Source organism: Anser anser, assembly GCF_964211835.1.
Source record: "Anser anser genome assembly, chromosome: 4".
Classification (NCBI taxonomy): domain Eukaryota; kingdom Metazoa; phylum Chordata; class Aves; order Anseriformes; family Anatidae; genus Anser; species Anser anser.
Window position 1 is genome coordinate 35,381,284 of NC_139724.1, and position 18,920 is coordinate 35,400,203.

General features: G+C 37.7%; 1 protein-coding gene across 2 annotated transcripts in view; it reads right to left on the reverse strand.

Annotated features, from left to right (window-relative positions):
- Nucleotides 1–5,958: 5,958 nt before the first annotated feature.
- The window catches only part of EDNRA (endothelin receptor type A), a 34,481-nt gene continuing 21,519 nt past the window's right edge, over nucleotides 5,959–18,920 (reverse strand). For both annotated transcript variants that reach the window (XM_083833636.1, XM_083833635.1), the window contains exons 4-8: nucleotides 16,495–16,693; nucleotides 12,422–12,574; nucleotides 10,140–10,273; nucleotides 9,621–9,729; nucleotides 5,959–7,689 (exon numbers count right to left, since the gene is read on the reverse strand). In XM_083833636.1, coding sequence (XP_083689762.1) covers nucleotides 7,549–7,689; nucleotides 9,621–9,729; nucleotides 10,140–10,273; nucleotides 12,422–12,574; nucleotides 16,495–16,693 — 736 coding nt within the window. In that variant the 3' untranslated portion in view covers nucleotides 5,959–7,548. The remainder of the gene's footprint in view (nucleotides 7,690–9,620; nucleotides 9,730–10,139; nucleotides 10,274–12,421; nucleotides 12,575–16,494; nucleotides 16,694–18,920) is intronic.

Genomic DNA, 18,920 nt, shown 5'->3' on the forward strand with positions numbered 1-18,920 from the left:
TACTGTACTGATGGGGCTCCATTGTATACTCTGACAGTGAAATCCCAGTCTTCCTGAAGTCAGTGGCAACCTCGTCCTTCGTTTCCTTCAGTAGGTTCCTGCATTTTATCCCAATTTACTAATTGGAACTTGAAATTACTTCAATGACTGGTTTTAACTTTGGTTGAGGTAATACCTTCAGCTGGACAATAAATATTGAATGTTGAAACAACCTTTGATTCTTACGTATTTAGTCTTTCTGTTACTCATCTAGCACTTTACATTAAAAAATTTAGGTATTTGGTTGACCTATGGGTTTGTTCACATCATTGGTTATAGTAGTATACAGTCATATGTGGTATGCCCACAATTAAATCACACACTGTTTTTCCAGTCTCTCTCTAAATGACTGACACTTTTTAAGTAAATAGAAGTTCATATATATATATATATATACACATATATATATATATACATATAGATAGAAGGTATTTTGAGCAAGTTTGCTGATGACACCAAACTTGGAGGAGTTGTGGACTCGAATGAGGGTGGAAAGGCCTTGCAGAGGGATCTGGATAGGTTGGAGAGCTGGGCGATCACCAACCGCATGAAGTTCAATAAGAGCAAGTGCCGGGTCCTGCACCTGGGACGGGGAAACCCTGGCTGCACATACAGACTGGGCGATGAGACGCTAGAGAGCAGCCTAGAAGAGAGGGATCTGGGGGTCGTGGTAGACAGCAAGTTGAATATGAGCCAGCAGTGTGCCCTGGCGGCCAGGAGGGCCAACCGTGTCCTGGGGTGCATCAAGCACGGCATCGCTAGTAGGTCAAGGGAGGTGATTGTCCCGCTCTACTCTGCGCTGGTGCGGCCTCACCTCGAGTACTGTGTGCAGTTCTGGGCACCACAGTACAAAAAGGACATTAAACTGTTGGAGAGTGTACAGAGGAGGGCTACGAAGATGGTGAAAGGCCTGGAGGGGAAGACATACGAGGAACGGCTGAGGTCACTGGGCCTGTTCAGCCTGGAGAAGAGGAGGCTGAGGGGAGACCTCATCACAGTCTACAACTTCCTCGTAAGGGGGTGTTGAGAGGCAGGAGACCTTTTCTCCATTAACACCAGTGACAGGACCCGCGGGAACGGGGTTAAGCTGAGGCAGGGGAAATTTAGGCTCGACATCAGGAGAGGGTTCTTCACAGAGAGGGTGGTTGCACACTGGAACAGGCTCCCCAGGGAAGTGGTCACTGCACCGAGCCTGTCTGAATTTAAGAAGAGATTGGACTGTGCACTTAGTCACATGGTCTGAACTATTGGGTAGACCTGTGCAGTATCAAGAGTTGGACTTGATGATCCTTAAGGGTCCCTTCCAACTCAGGATATTCTATGATTCTATGATTCTGTGATATAAAAACACAGTTATTTTATATGGAAGAAAAACAACCAGTGGTTAAAGTTCTGTTCAAGCAAATTCTCAAATTATCATAAAAAGGAAATAATTCAATCGTTTTTTCTTTGATTGTCAAGAAGCCCTTGGCATTGGAATTATTGCAATTTGTTTGGGATGCAGGAAACCCAGAAGAAGTTGGATATTACAGAAAATAATGTATACTTTATTCAGAGGCAATACCAAGGAGGTCTTTGTACAACAGTTTTGGAGAGCTAAAGACAAAAACTATACAGACAGATATTTCAATAAATATGAAGTGTGGTTACAGGATTGCAAGTTGGTGGCTAGTAATGATGGATTTCTAATCTTCCCCTATGTTTAAAATACATAGCAGAATGCATGTTCTCATAGATAGCTTAGAAGGACTTCTCTCAAATCAGTTGGATGCTTGATTCAGTAACTTGTAGACTCGGTTGTTATTTATTTATTTGTTTGTTTGTTTATTTATTTATTTTTTACTTCCAAGGACTAAACCAGCATGAGATTAAAGTAAAAAAATTATTCTGAGCTGCACCAAGTAATTAATTCCAAGTCATAGATCTCAGAGCCATTTGCAGATACTCACTTTCTCTGAGAAATGTGGGCAGAGTGCTGCTGAAGAATGGTATAAATTCCTTTTTCTTATCAGTTGTAACCCTTATTATGCTGAGCTTTATTGGAATGAGTAAAGAGGAAGAGTATTATTTTAAAGTATCAGTAATGAATTCCTCCAATATCATATGAGATTTTTTTAATCTACTAATTTGTTTATCACGACGTATGGTATAAAATTTTTTGAAGACCTTTGTTGGAAAGGCAATATCTATAACATGAGGTGATAGGGATGAAGGAAGATCTGTTTACTACTGAGCTGTCTACTTCACTTTCAGAAATCTTTTTTTTAGATTTCTTTGTAAGTGTGCTTTTGTTTTATGGCCAGACTCCAGTAGATGTACTTGGCACCTGTGGAGCACACATTGATTCTTCACTGGTTTTAGAGTTTGCTTGTGGTTACTTTTGTGCAGGTAATGTCTTCCTGTTGTCTCCATCCACATTGTGAACATAGGGTTTGACTTTTGTAGTGAGAATGTATTGAATTTTCGTAAGCCAATCTGATTACAAGAAAAACTTTTGGATTATACAGTGCAGAGATTACGAGAGAGTTGGGAGTATCAGACCTTTTGCTGAAGTGTGTGTTAATGGTAAGGACACAAGTAGTGATTTTGCCTGAGCATACCAGATACAGGCAATGACATCTGTAGCTCCTGACAACGCCCATATGTCTGTGGAAATAAAGAACAACTACTACATAGGGAACACATGCTATACAGCGGCATCTGGTACAAACTGATAAATTTAATAAAGCAAAGACGCATTTTTGCATGCATTTTCACTTCTTAAAGTGATGTTGTTTGGAAATAGTCATAACATGAAAAGCTAATGGGTCAACAGGTAAAGACAGCAAGAAATGTTCTCGCTTTGAAATTCTTAGTTCCTGTACCACAACAATAAGTACCTTTTTAAAAGCTAAAGAAACTGGTTCCACAGGAGTCTCTGTGTGAACATGAATACATTGATAAGTTCTGCTTTAAAAGATGATGTGATCATAAGACAGCCCTGGAGATGTGCTTTTTGTGGGTGTGGTACTGTTCTATGTGTTTCAGCACCTTCTAGCTTACATCAGTACTGACTTAGGCAGTTTTTATGTTGGTGGAAATACCTTACAGTATGCTTCTTTACCAGAAAGAAGGTAGGAAAACTGAAGAAGTAGCTTTTAATAGCTGAAAAAAAAAAAAAAAAACAGGACTTTGAATAGCTTTTGAGACATTGCCCTGTAGACAGTAAATTTGACTGTGACAAGTAGGCACTGATGGGGGCTTAAGATGTTTCACTAGAAAGCCTGAAAACAAAACTTCCCTCTAAACTCCTGTGCTCTATTATGACTGTCCCCAGCTTCACTGCTTGCAAGTGAATGATGGACAGAAAAAAAACAGAGCTGCAGTCCCATATGTTTAAGGTCCCAAAAGACTTTGAAATTTAGAAGCAGTATTTTTTAAAAAGATCAAGAATAACAAAAGCTACTGTAACTAATGAGACGGCAAAACTGTGACTCAAGCAACAGTTCATTTGAGAAGCAGTTGTGTACATACAGGGAAAAAAGCAGATTCTAGATGGGATGCTGGAGGTCATTTCATTTCACCTCCCTTTAGAGAAACAGGGGATGACCTACATTTTTTGATTTAGTTCTTATCTTCCTTTCCCACACTTGGACTAACGATAAGCTGTGTTTCTTTTCAAACTGCATTTTAAACATGCTTTGTTTTTGTTGTTGTTGTTGTTGTTTTGGTGGTTGTTGTTTGTTTTTTTTTCTATGTAATTTGGTGATTGCTTTTGTTCTGTAAACTTTTTATGTATCTTCCCTTGCCCTTATTTTGGAGCTAATTGCTTTTATTTAGTCTTTGAAAGGATGGGAAGTGTAAATTAGGAATACTTTACTAAGCCAAGCTTTGCACAGCTAGTCTGGAAAAAAATTCGTAAAGCAATGTTAGCATGCAGTCCGAGTATGTTTCTTCTAATGAAAATGCATGCTTTGCCTCAGGGACATTTGAGCACAATACTTTTCATACAAATGCTATAGAATCTGAATTTCTACTATGTCTTCTCACAAACCCATGATGCTTCACAGAATTGAATGATATAGTAACAATATGCAAATATGTAAATGATGAGAAAGAAACAGCAAAAAAGCAGTAATTCCACAAGCAATGGGACTTATGAATACTGGGTTCCAAGATTTTCTGTTGTGGTTTGATTCTCAGATGCCTTACAAGTTGCAACCTCTGATCAAAGCTTTTTCTGCAGCTGTGATGTTCATAGCATCTCTCTATCATATCAATTTGTTGACTACATAGAAATTCAATTTCAGCAATGTTCTGTGTAGGAAACAAGTAAGGTCTTGTTCTTCTGTCCATCCACCAGTTTCCATTAAATTCGCTGTAACTTCGTAAGCATGATAACTCTATTCTGGAAAATTCATTTTAAAATTGGTTAGAGAGTTCATAGCTGCTCTTGAGAGATGTAAGGACAGACAGGGAAACACCTGAAACTGATTGCATTAAAAGCAAAATAAAGATATTCAGATATGAAGGTTGCATAAGCCTCATTTCAAGGAAGGAAAGTAACAGTTTTATCAGGTAAGCTTTATGACGAACTCCTACATGGACATATTTTTCCAAAGCACAAGAGCTACCTAGGTCAGGTCTGAAGCACAGTTTCTAAGTAAATAAACACATGCAAATATAAATGTAAATAAAACTTGTGTGCTGTATTTTTGAAGCAAGTAAGGATAAAATACACCAAAGAGGAAATGTTTAGTGAGGTAGTCTGAATTAAATGCATATTGAAAACAAGGAAAATAACTGGCTTCTAAATTCAACAAATGTCCAGGAAGTGCTTGAATTCAAGACGTGGGACTATATGGGAGAGAACAGTCAATGAAATTTTCCACTGAAAAGAGTTGGCAATTGTGAAGTCTGCAGAAAAAGATGATTCTGATAGTTAAACGGATTTTAATTATAAGGTACAGATCTTGTGTAAGAAGTGTAATAGTGTAAGAAATGAATCTGAGCATGTGGAGAATAAGAAAATATAGTAATTTTAAGAATCATATTGAAAGCATGGTAATTACTTCTCTTGCCCAACAAAAAACTCTGCGCCTTAGGTTTTTACATAGGAAGGAGACAATGCTAAGCAGGAATAGGGAAATAAAGTATGAATATGCAGGAGGTATTAAAGGTGTTAAATGTAAATGTGCCATGAAATGGAGTTAACTAATAAGAGAGGAGCTGAGAGATTAATCTCGTAAGATTCCATATAAAAGAAACTTGTGGAATAGAGATCTCAGCAGCTGCCAAAAAAGCTAGGCTTGGGGTTCAGCTAAGGAAAACACAAACAGCAAATGTAAAAATCTATAAAATAAGAGAAGGAAGGAAGAATACTTGTGAAAGGTTGGTCTGATGCAAAGGAGAAAGCAGCCTCTGTTCAACAGCAGAGCAAAATCCCAACTAAACCTACACCATTTTTGATGCACAAAGAGAAATGTCAAAGCACCTTTTTTGTGGAATTTGGCAGAAAAATGAAAGGATAAAATTAAAGGTGGTTGAATTTCTGTTTTGTCATAGGGTTTTTTGTTTTTGTTTTGTTTTGTTTTGTTTTAGGGGAAAAAGTGTAGATTTACCATTTAAATTCAATCCTCTGTTTCTGTTTACCGTTATCATCTGCTCAATACGTTCTGTTGAAGTAGCGGTGAAGGTGTCAGGATGTAAAGAGACCCAGTAATTCAACCTCAAAGGAAAGCATTGTTACTCGTTTGGTATATTTTTTGATACAGCTTGAAGATGATCTGTTTTGAATAAAATTCAGCTAAACATGCTCCTGGGCACTGCTACAGGGCACTGTCAAAGACTGTACTTAGGTTTATAACACAAGAACATACATTTGTATGTATTTATACAATTATATGCCACAGAGACAAAAGCACACAAAAATAGATAAACTAAGTTAAAGATATTTTTTAATATACTTTAGGAGATCTGTGTGAATGTAAACGTTTGGGAAACTTGTTCAGCAGAAGTCATTGTAGGCACTAGCATTTTGACCTTGTAAATAAAAATATGCAGGATTATATCAGATTCACTTGAAATGTAACATTTTTTAAAAATTGAAGAAATTTAGTTCATGTTTCTTAACCTGGCACAAGAGATGCTATAAATTTCCTAGCAGATTTGTGCACAAGGCATATTATATACAACAACATACTGTTTAATTTCACTGTTTAGTAAAAGGCTACCAGTTAAAAATGTTTATAGCCAAACAATGAATCTCTTGCCATGTAACCATAATGGATGGAAATGATAAGTAAATCACCAGTTTACACATATGCAAGCAATATTTTCTATATATTATTAATAGCGTTTGTATGGTTAACAATTCTAATAAAGTATCAAATCCCATTAAAATCTTTGAACATTGTGAAAATTAGACAAAAAAAAAAGTCTGTATGCATAAGGCACAAAATATCCTTGTGCATATACAACTCTTACGGACTTCCACAGTTCTGCATTTACCTATGACTGTAACTTCATGTTCACAACATGTAAGTAGTGTTGTGCATAGTTGCTATGAAAATAATTATATCCTTATAACTCTTTGGACAGCTTTATTAATGTTTCACTGTGTTACAATGATCCTCATTTTGACACAGATTTAAAGCTGCTGTTGTCTAAATAGATTAATAAATTCATATAGATTATGAATTAACATGGCAGGTTAATTGAAAACATTTTGTAAGATGCCCCTCTGTGGGGATCTTTCATTCATTTTGCTGATATAGATTATGTTTATTATTATTATTATTTTTGTACAGATCATTAGAATAAATAACACAGTACAGTACCGTGTTACTAATACCTCTTTTTTGGTATTAATCTGTGCTTAAGTGCCAAATGTTGACGCTATTTTGTATTGTTTCTTCCTGTTTTTGAGTACTGAAGTGCTACAAATGTGAACTGCCCAGCTGATGTCCTGACTCACTGTAACTTAAGTAAATAACATACTGGTGTGGAACAAAACATTTTCCAACATAAAACTGAAAAAAAAATAACAACAACATGCAAAATGTAGTGGTGCACGGAATATATCCACCACACAAATAGAAGTTGAAAGACAAATGGCAGGAGAGAAAATATACACAGACAGATTCCACTTTGTTATCTTCTAAAAAATGCCATAGTGATTAATTCTAGGTCACGATCAGGAAGAATATTGTTTTGTACCAGTTACAGATACTGGACAGTTCCTGCTTAGTTCAGAAGAGCAAACCACCTGTGTAGTTCAAGTCATTTTTTTTGGTGTTATAATCACATCTACGTAATTTTCAGACAGAATTACCATCCAGTGGATCTCAGTTCGTAGAGCATCATCACAGTTATAGTCCATCAACCGTTTCAGTCACCTCTAGAGTTAGGTACAAGGGTGCACACTTCTGAATTGATGATGGAACACTCACTGGGCTTCCTGTTGAAATAGCTTTATTGTGACTTTTTTTTTCCTGTTTGATTCTGAAATCATGTCAGAGTCCTTAATTTTCAGTTTATGCTGTCTTTATGGCTGCTTCGGTCTGTATTGTGATTGTTTAGTTCTTGATTTTTCCACTGAATGCTTGTTCCATTCATGGGCACTGAAGTCACCAAGCTTTTTGATTGGGAGCAGCAACAGCAAAGACATGACTGGAAATATTAAAAAAAAAAAAAAAAAGGTTAGCACAAATCTATCAACTCTATGCAGATTGCCAACAATATTTTTAATTCAGAAATGAACAGAGAATTCTAGCTGAAGGGAGTGATAGCTACACTTGGGCCAATTTCAATTTCTTATCCTAGAATGCAAGCAGTTTTGCGATTGATCATCACAAAGGCAGCACATTAGGCCTGGCCCGTGGCTCTTATTTAAGAAAAGCTTTCCCGGTATCAAATGGGAAATTTGTTTGACTAAGGTAAATGGGTTCAGAACTGACAGAATTCAGTAAACATTGTAAGAGCTGGGTTGTTTTTCACCCCTCTTTCTCACTGCACTTCAAACTTAGGGATCAGCATGCTGCTTAACATGTAAGAGAAAAAAAGAGACTTAGGTCTCTTCTCACATCTTGGAAGAAGGCAAAATTGTTTAGTAAAAGGGATGGTGTATATGTTGAGTTGTGTCATTTTTCATGTTTAAGAACAGAAGGTAATTCGTGGTTGTACTATGTTCTTCGCAGGCTGTGATGTTCTGTTGTCTCTTCTGAAAGGAGGAGAAATGGCTCTTCAGCTTTCCTCCCCTCCTTTTTGCAGAAACTAATGCCTAATTCTATGAAGATGAAATCTCTGCTTTAGCAGAAAGAGGGATAGGGCCCCAGGGGAGCAGTGGCAATAACAGCAGTAGATCCATGACTTCCATGTACTCAATGAGAAGGGAGCGTTGAAGAGAGGTACGGCCAGACTTATGATACATGTACTGTTTGTCTGTGGGCAGATACATAAAATATCTACAGAGGTAGGGTGAGAAACTCTGCTATAAAATGAAGAGCTTGCCTGAAGTAATCATCTTGATACCAGAAAGGAAAAGGGAAGCTATAAATGCAAAGCTGTGAAGGATTATGTAATAGCTGAAAATTATTTAGTTAGAACTGTTGGATGTGGTTGTATTTGGAGGGACAAACGGAATGAATGAACTAATGATTTGAGGAGCATACTGGTAGTACCCGCTGTTACTGTTACTTTCCCTTTTACTTGAGGACAGGTCCAGGCATAGTGTCTTCTCCACAGTTCCCAAATGAAGTAAGGAACCACCAAAAGTAAAGCTGACTTCTTATTTCTCATGTGGAAATACTCCCTTAAAATAGTTGCTGTCTCATCAGGCTACAGAAAAACAGGTATTCCCTATTTTAATCACTTATTACTTTTTTTTTTCAGTAGCTTGTGTCACCTGTTTGCAGCCTGAAAGTTTTGTGGTACGGTTCTGTCTTCTGTTTTTCTTTGCAGATAAAGCTATTCCAGTCTTCCATCTTGCCATTTTCTTTAACACTATTTGTTCTCATTTTCTTTCTGCCTGTATGGCCTTTGTTAGGTGAATGAGGACTTGCAGAAGCACAGTGTGACAAGTAAGATATTTTAACATTAACATATGTTTTCATACATAGGAACTGGAAAAATGCAGGTAAAAGCCGTAATGCTTATTCAGTTGCCAAAGTCAACTCAGATGCCTGCTTTGGTATTGAAGACAGAAAATTTTTGTCAGAATGGGATTGTTGAACTGCTGGCACATTTTGTGTCCTATGTATATGTCCTTTATCTTCATCTAGAGTGGTGAATACATTATCAACCAATTTCATGCGCATGTCATGTGCTGATAAGTAGTACTTAGAAGAGTGTATCTCTCTCAGCAATAGTTTACATGTGAGGACTATGTCAAACTTATTTACTTGTTTAGCATTTCAGATAAAGTGGATAGTTTTCACTTTCAATTTGGTATGTGCGCTATGTGACCTGTTAGCTGGTAAAATAGGCAACTTATAATAATTCATTCCTTTGCATGCCTCTCCTCCCAGCTCAAAAAAAAAATAGATAACTAAGTGGTTTAATACTGTTCATCAACTGGACGTTATATATTATCAAGATCTTACCTGAAAGCAGTTTTTAAACTTCTTGCTCACAAAATACAGAGCTATTGGGTTTATGCAAGAGTTCATGGTTGCCAGGTTGATGCTGATATAATCCAATGGCAGCAAGAAACTAGGCAACAAAAAAGAAAGCAAACCTTTTAAACTCTTAATATAATGTAGAAGCATCCATGCTATTTGTGGTTACAGTCTCTCCTGTCAAAGAAACTAATTCTTATCTATCTTGCTCAATCTAATCTTTTACCGTGCCATATCAATAACAACCTCTCTCTCAGGAGTTCACAAAACCCAGAGGAAAGTGATTACAATGGTAATGGACAACATGTTGTAATTATGCTACCCCATTAAAACTGATCCCCCTGAAAACAGATGTAGTTGAAAAATCATAAAATGATATATTTGCTCTTCTAACACCACATGCACCACATTGCATGCACAATGACATTCCTCACACAATCTCCCAAGTATGTGATATTATATTTTTTCAGTATAAACAACTGATTGACATAGAAAATGGAGTACCTGAGCAGTTCACATCTGCCGGGGTCTCTTTCATTGTATACCATTTTCTTCAAAATTCGGCTCAAATGAAGAGGGAACCAGCAAAGAGCAAAAATCACTACTAAACAGAAAACTGTCTTTGCAACTTCTCGGCGCTGGAAAAAGAAATAAAAATAACTATGACTGAGTGCCTAGTTCATATTGGTAGTTGATTGTAGTGGAGCGATGTTGGCAGCAAAGATAAGTAATCTAGATAAAGCATGCAAGGATTCCCAAAGTGCAGCTTCCAGATCATCTGATGTCCCTGAAATTTTATTTATTTATTTATTTTTGTTGGACTTGCACACTGGTCATTGCCAGGACATCAAGACATCAAGGACATCATAGTTGTTAGCCAAGCAACAACCACTGCTGGGCATCCCTGAACCTTATGACTTTCCCAGCCCTTCTTATTCCTCTACACTGGATTAGTTTTCTAGCAGTCCCTCAAATAAACCTCTTTCTTTAGAAACATACATACTCTGCAAGGAAATTTTTTCATGTGTGAGGGGAACTGAGATCACACCTGTTTGATAAACCAGTTTCACCTAATCCTTGACATAGGGCAATTTGTAAATCCAAAGCACCTAAATCAATTGGCAATAGCAGATCCATTGAACCACGTTGAGAACTTGAACCACATTGAACCACGTACCACAGTCAGGATGCCAAATTGTCTGCGATATATTATTTTATATTCAGTATGCCTCCTGTTACATAAAGGGATACTGCACAAAGTATTAATTTTTCTGTTATCCTTGCTGTGTGATCTTGATGTTTTTAAGTAGTCATTGTACGAGCAACATTTTAGAAATGTCTGTGTTACAGCTTAATCTTATAATGCTTAGTAGTTAGGAAATAATTTAAATTTAATGGACATTTTACATGACTCTGGAGATTTACAGAAGTTTTGCGGGATTTTGGACAATGCATACCGGTGGTGTTTGGTAGGCATGTATTTGATAAAGAGAAATATATGTAGAGGTAATACCACTTCTGGATCTGCCACCTTAATGTAACAATAACAAGGATTGCAAGGCCCTCATTAAAAAACTTACAGTGAAATGTGTGATTAGAATAAGTCTTGTTAGGTGTTGAATATGACTACTACTGTTTGTTTTTTCTTATAATAGATTTTATCAAAATAGAAGGATCATAACTAGAAATTAATGTGGACAGGGCTGTAGGAAGGAAGGAAGAAAGGCAAAACGTGATCATTAAAAGGAGAAGCATTTGTAAATTGTGGCATAAACTCATCCTCCAGCAGCTAGTCCATGTAGCTTGCTGGCACTGCACATCAGTATGGGAAGGCTGGAGGGATGATTCCCCTGCACATTCCATTCCAGTTCTGATGGGTGGAGTAGCCTGTGTGTGACCCTAGGGACAGGCTGTGCTACTGGCCTTGGAGCCTGCTGAGGGAACAAAGTGGAAGGTTTGTGCACGAGGGAAAATCCTCTGGTCTGCCTTGCTCTGAAACGTGCCAGCAGAGGAGGAATCTCTGAGAGAACTCACTCAGCTGCAGAGGACTGGTTTAGGGATTCACGTCTGTGAATGTGGAATTTGAAAGAAAGAGTGAAATTTGAGGCGCTGACGTTAACATTATAGCCTGTTGTCTGACTAACTGCAGAGAAAAAGCTACAGATTGTTTTTAAAATTTCAGTTAGGAATGAAACGTCAGAGAGCGCTGCAAAAACATCAAAGTGAGATCTGACAGTTCTGTGAGTGATTTTATGATCATTTGTTTGTACTAGTCTCCTATTGCTCCTTTCAAAGCAGGAAAGCTACAGGAGTGGTAGCTGCAACAGTGCAATAAGCCTGAAACAAATCTCACCTATTCTAAAGCAAGTTATTCTACAGTGGCTTTTTATATGAACCTAAAGATACATGTCAAAGTGTGTCAAAGGAGGGTGGATGTATGGAGGGAATAAATAGTCAAGATTTTTTTTTTCAAATCTTTATAGTTAAATTTCAAAGCATTTAGCCAGTAGTAATTTAAGGTTAAAGAACAGGAGAGCACAGCCATCCCACTCAAGAATAGAAAGAAAGAAAACCATTAGTTTCTTGAGTGTGCTGTCTTCAGTATCTTCTTATACTATGATTTAGTCTTACGTTGCAGGTTTGACTGAATACCTTATCAAAAATAACCTATATCCTCAAGTCCTACTTCTGTAATTTAATATATTCAAATGTACTTTGAAACATTTCTATGCTAAGCCAAAGACAGAAGAACAGTATTTTCAAACATTGCTGTTCTTAATATTTACCTGCTTAAGATGTTCACTGAGAGCGATTCTCAAGTTGCTGTTCCTTCTGTTTAACATTTCACAAGTCATTAGCGTATAAAAGATGGCAGTACATGCCAGTGGCATGCAGAAATAGAAACCAAACAGCCACCAATCCTTTGCATCTTTGTAAAACTGTGGATAAGAGAAAGAAAAGAGAAGGTATTTTCATACAATTCAATGGAAAGTACCACAGAGAGTTATGGGAAATGGAAAGTGTGACAGTTCATATGCTGGTATCTGTCTATTGGCAAACAGTTCCAAATTACGTAAACTTTCTTATAATTCGAATCTATTTTGGACCAACATCAAAATGGGAACTGTGGCAGTGTAAATGTTAATTTTACCTTATTAACAACCTGACTGTACCCTTGCTGCAATCTGTCCTGGGTTGGAATTAATTTCCTTTGGTTGTGTTTTCTGAACATTTACACTTACTCAAGAAAACTGGAGTTCAGCTTATGTGAAAAGAACATGACAAAATGTAGACACTGTCAGTATGAGACAACAAATCTGTCTCAGGAAATGCCATTTACCTCTGTGGCTTCTGCCCCAATTCCAAAAAAGAAAAATTCAACATGTCTTGTAAGTTTAATCACCTTTCGTTATCGGTGATAAGATTGGTAGTTGGTTTGCTTATTTATGTACAGGGCAGATAGGAGCCACTTCATAAGTGTTTGTCTGATCTATGCAAAACTTGGGGCTGGTGGCTTCCAGCAGTACGGTTACTTTTAACTCTGCCTGCCTTTCATACTATTTGACTTCTGTGACAGCACACTGAGGGAATTTAGAGTAGCAGTACTTTGCTGTGTAGTTTTAAATGTAAGTTGTAGTTGAAGTTGTGGCTGAAGTTAATACATTTATGTATTATGGGAAATACTACATTTGACAAAACATTTAAAATTATTCTTTTTTGTAGATGGTTATATTTTCAGACTCGAGAAAATATTAAATCTTAGTTTTTAAACTTTACGCTAAGCCAAAACGATGTACTGAAATATGACATTTTAAAGACTTCCTGTCTCTACATTGTTAGTCACTGAGATGGATATGTGTAAAAGGGAACCTTCTTTCTCATAATCTTTTTTAGCTTGTTTATTCCTAGCGGATGTGCTCTAGTAACATCACAGTTCCCACACCAAATGTCAAAATGCTAATAACTGAGGATTATTAGGGATCCTGTCTGAAGAAGTCAAACTTTTGACATCTTGTTTACATTTAAAGCTGAACAGTTCTAAACTTTAAAAGATAAAGGAAACAAATGCAATTTAATAGACTAGTATTTAATAACATTCATTTTTAATCTGCTTTACTTACACTAGGGAGTTGATTTACTGAGAAAAAGGGAATGTTTTTGATTTTTCTTCCTCCATCCCAACAGAGTTAGCTGCTCACAGAGCTTGCTAATTTAGAGTATGCTACTGGTATCTAGGCCACAACCCCACCCCACAGGACATCTTGAACTGTGTTCTTTAGCCTGTTTCCTCCTCCTCGTTTTAGCTTCATCCCTGTGTGAGGAGGGGCTAGAGTCTGCTGCATAGTTGCTCTCTCCCTTGGGGCCGAATTCCCCCCCCCCCCCCCCGGAACCTGAGCTTCTGCCAGCAGAAAACCAGAAAACAAAACGCCTCATATTTTAAGAGTTTGTACTGAGGGGAAATCTAATTACCACTGCTCCTGCAGAGAAAAGTATTACAAGTACATGGAGCAATTATCTTTTCTGTGGCAAATTCCTCTGGGTCAGACTAGAAGCATATTGGTTGGGTTGCACAGCGAAATGTATACTATGTGAATCCACGCTACATTTGCAAGGCAAACTTTCTCTCATAGCAGGCTACCAGCTTTCGTGAGCATTGCATGTCAGTCAAGAACACACCCAGAGTCCTGTGTCACAACCCTGACCAATGACCTGGCTTCGTGAAATTACAAAACCTACACGAAAATGTCTGTAAATGATTAATTATGGAATCTGCCTTTCTCAAAGCTTGCATCAAAGCATATAACTGGGTTGATTTAAGAGAAGTAGACATTCTTTTGTTTGTCTTGAAAGCCCACATGGAACTGGTTTTCTACAGGAAATGTGCATTTTAAACAAGTTTTCTAGTGCACTCAGCCTCTAGGGAATCATGGTCTAGCATGAACCTTTCAAGTCTTTCAAAGACAGCTTTAAAATTGAATAAATTCCCCTATTAAAAATAAAAGTTAATCATAAGTACTTCCCACAGTTTAGTAATCACTTATTGTGATGTTTGTGGTAGTGAATATTATAGTTAAGGTTAAAATGGTATTTCCATTTTAATCTCATATTCATACTCCCTTGCAATGCATTGAAACACAACATTTTTTTTGACTGACATGTCCAACACTTATTCTCAGTTTGGACCTAAGTGTTGATTTATTTCACTGAAAATCAAGTTGGCATGGTGAAATTTGGAGCTTTTGAATTATTCTGAGCAAATAAACAATACTAATTTCTGCTAATAAACAAAATAAACCAACTATTCTCCCGACTACATTAAGAACAGAATGATAATCATTACAGTTAACATGCCTGTGGAAGACCTGAACTGTAGTGTTTTTGAGAAGCATGATGAGAAAAACATTCTTTTTCTCAGGGAGAGAGGAAGTGAAGGTTGTCCAGGCACATCTGTGGAGAAAAACAGCCACTACAAAAGGGAACGGCCTACATTTACTGCAGTGCGCATTTCATAAATCATTTTCTTTAAACTATAGTGTCTACAGCCATATTGTCTGTAGAGTTTAGAAACAGAGATATTATAAATCCTGGGCAATTCCACTCCCTCTTCACCCACATTAATTATTTCCATTAGGGTATTGCTTTTGTTTTCTCTTGCTCTTGTCTCTGACTCCTTCTGCCATCCCTGCAGTCTAACCCAACCAAAATTGGAGATATTCCACTGCAAAACACAATTCATACATAGTTTTTATTTTCTAAATTTCCTAACTTCATTTGCCTCACCCTTCTCAATTCTAACCCAGGCCATGTGGGGTCCCAAGCTTGGGATCTAACTCAAGATCAGACATTCAAAAACAGAGAAGCTTACACTCTGTTATTAAAAAATCTTGGTGAGAAAAAGACCCAGAATCCCTGGGTGGATTTTCCCTCAAGACTGAAGACTTTGCATTATCTGCATTCTCTTGAGACAAAACAGAATGAAACTTTTTCTTTTTTTTTTAAATGATGATTATTATTATTAATTGGTGAATGGTTGCTGGCCCTTCTTTGGGTTCCTAAAGAAAACAATAATATATCACTTTCCCATTTTCTCAATGTAAGGCCAAGAAGATAATCACCATCCCTCTATGCAGTAAAGATACGTTAACTCTGTAGCGACTACTCACCTGACTTGCTTTGAACAATGTAATGTGGGTATTTGCAACTGTTAAGGTATAGTAGCAGAGGACGAGTGCTATGAAGCGTGCCAAAGTCTGGTTTGTACTCGGGCACATCTCTTGCTCTTGAGTTGCTATGTCTAGATGACAGCTAACAGTGCCTAAGCTACCTAGGTTAGAGATGTGAGTCTGTCAGATTTGTAGCCATGATTTCTAATAAATGAAGGGATTATTCTCTGATTTTGTAAGTGCATTTAGAATAGGAAAAACTATGTTAGAGCATGGCCCCACCCTATTATTTATCTGCCAAAGGATCTGGCTACTGCACACAAACCAATGACTCATCACGGTAAAACATGTTTTCTGACAGTTACAGGCTTCAGGGTGTTATACCTAGAAACACAATACCTCCCAAGGCTCTGGCTACACTGACATCTCTTGGCTGTACTTTAGTCGGGCCCAAATTGCAAATTTCTGTATTAAGAATCCTCAGTAGGGAATAAATGGAAATGTAAAGTCACATTTAGGATCTCTAGATGAGAGTAGAGGCTGGTAACTGTAGATGAAGGATCTTCTTTGCATCAATATACATTAGAATACATTTTGCACTTTAATGGATAAATAAAGCATATTATAATCTAGTATCTTAAGTGTCTAAGTTATATGCTGTGGATTCCAAAAAGAGAAGAAAGGATGTTACTTACCAACATAAAATTATTTGTAGGATTGAGCATGCAGGTAACATAACTTTCATCCTTGTATTTGAAATGTACCACAGTAAAACCAATGGCTTCTGGAATAGCCAGTATAAAAGACAGAAGCCAAATGGAGAAAATTTCAATAGCAGTGATCATAGGGATTCCAATGCCCTGAACACGGCTCCAGGAGGCAACTGCTCTGTACCTGAAAGAGACAGGCATTAGTGTCCAATCTTCCAACTTCTTCCTTAAATTCAAACATCTTTCTCCAGTTTTATATATGAAGTAAAATCCCAAAGCTGACATCTTAGATTCATGTTGCTTGTTTTTCCTGCCTGTTCCAGGGGCTCTGCCAGCTGTCAAGCCAACTAGGACACAGCAGCGCACATCAAGGGGTGGGGAGCAGAGAGCCGGCTGCAATTGTTCTGCTTAGGCGCAGGAGAGTATTGAATTCTGCTCTGTGGACTGCATTAGTGATTTCTAATTAAATTGGGCAAGGTTTGTGAGAACAGACTAAATCTTTTACTAGATCTGATGATGTAACAGCAGAAGAAAAATCTTTCTAACACACTAGCCATTCTAACAGATCTGACAGAGCTACCTCAGCTGTAACTGCAGTGCTATCTGAAGTGGAGTTGTCAGCTGGCATGCAATGAAATACTGTGAAAATATTTTTCATCACATGAAAATGCATTTCTTTTATTTATGCTAATGCTAAAAGTACTGTTTTTATGAGGTATATCCTGTATTGGCCTTAGAATACAACTGAGTGCTAGTTAGGACTGTCTGGCAGTGATCCCAGCCTTTACATCACCTTTCTGATGAGAAACTGAAGTACGTGGCTAAGAAGTGTGCACATACCAAAAGCAAAGCATTTTTCCCATAACTTTATCCCTTAAATACCAAGTTTCTTTGTAAAAGTGGAATTGCTGAAACCCGTTTCTCTATATGTATGCATCTGATAGCTCAAATCCCTGATAAAAGGAAAGAACTCAAAAAAGTTTCAAATACAGCCCATACATTTATAGCACTTCTCCCTTTTTCTCTTTCTTTCTTTACTTTCCTCCCGTGTTGGAGGATTCTTGTTACAGGCTGCAGCCTTTCCCCCAGTCAGGGAACTGAGAGGGTCTTTCTCCTCGACTTGTCTGCCAGTTTTCAAGGAACTTGTAGGAGTTTATTAGCTTCCAGACCTCAACTCTCTGTCAAGTCTGCTCAATAGGTTCAAAAATTATTGGGAGAAGACAGATGGGCATGTAATACAGAGTAATATCAGTCCATAAATAGAAAATTCATTAGTAGGCTGAACTGTTATCTGGCAATAGCTGTAGTAAATAAGTTACTTAGCATTTCCAATAATTTAGCAAAGACAACGCTATCTAAAATTATGGAAAGAATGAACATTATTTTGTTCTTGTACTAATGTGAAATGCATGCTGGAGAGCTTTTTGTCATTGGTGATATAACAGTTTCTAAACTGTTTATTTTACTTACACAAAAGAATAGCACCTTTCCATTTAGAATCACAGTGCTATATGGGCTTATCATGGCATGCACTGATGAAATAGTCTTCTTTAGTTGAGGAGAAAAAAGTCAAGAAAAGTTGTTCTGCTTTATAAAGGTGAGAATAAAAAGTTACTGAAGCAGTTAAAAATTGTATGGAGCCATGGCATTTTACTGTCCTGACTATGGCAAGTGTTCTTTTCTTCCTCAGACATGCCCTCATTTTCTGCCCCATGAGTCCTGGCAGACACATTTGGATGCATGCAGCTGCTACCTCTATCCTTAACACCTTTCCAGGGCAGGAGCCAAGGTTAAGCTTTTCAGAGAAAAGTAAATGAGGTGGTGATTTTAGCAGATGACAGCAGCTAACAACAGAGCATGCCAGCAGGCACAAGGAAGGTGAAGGGTGTGGGAAAAGGAGGTGCCCTCAGCAGACCAGGAGTGTACAATTTGCAAGTACATAGGCTCTCAGTGGCAGGGATGGGCGAGATTTGGCAGGGGAAGGAGAGAACAGGGGAATTTAGATCACAAAGTTTTCATTTGGAGGATTAGGGTGTGGAAGGATGAGAGTGGGATGGCTAATGATTGGAGGAAGTCAGAGTTTTGGCATGGGCTCAAAGGCTCAGGGGTAACAAGGGTTTAAGGAAAAGAGTAGTTGAGAACTCTGGATTACAATTACTTTGAATGTACTGGGAAGGGTTGAAGTTTGGATTTCTGAGATGGAAGGAATGAAGAGCTTCTGGTGGGAAAAAACTGCCAAGGGATGTAGGACCTAGGCTACAGATGTCTGTAAAAATTAGAGTTATTTAAAGGCAACCACACCCCTCCTCTAAACAAAACACTAATTTGAGATTAAGGATTCACACGTAAAGTTTCTTCTAATTTCCTCTATCACGCCCCCTTTTTTGTTTGGAAGTGGGCTCATTCTTATT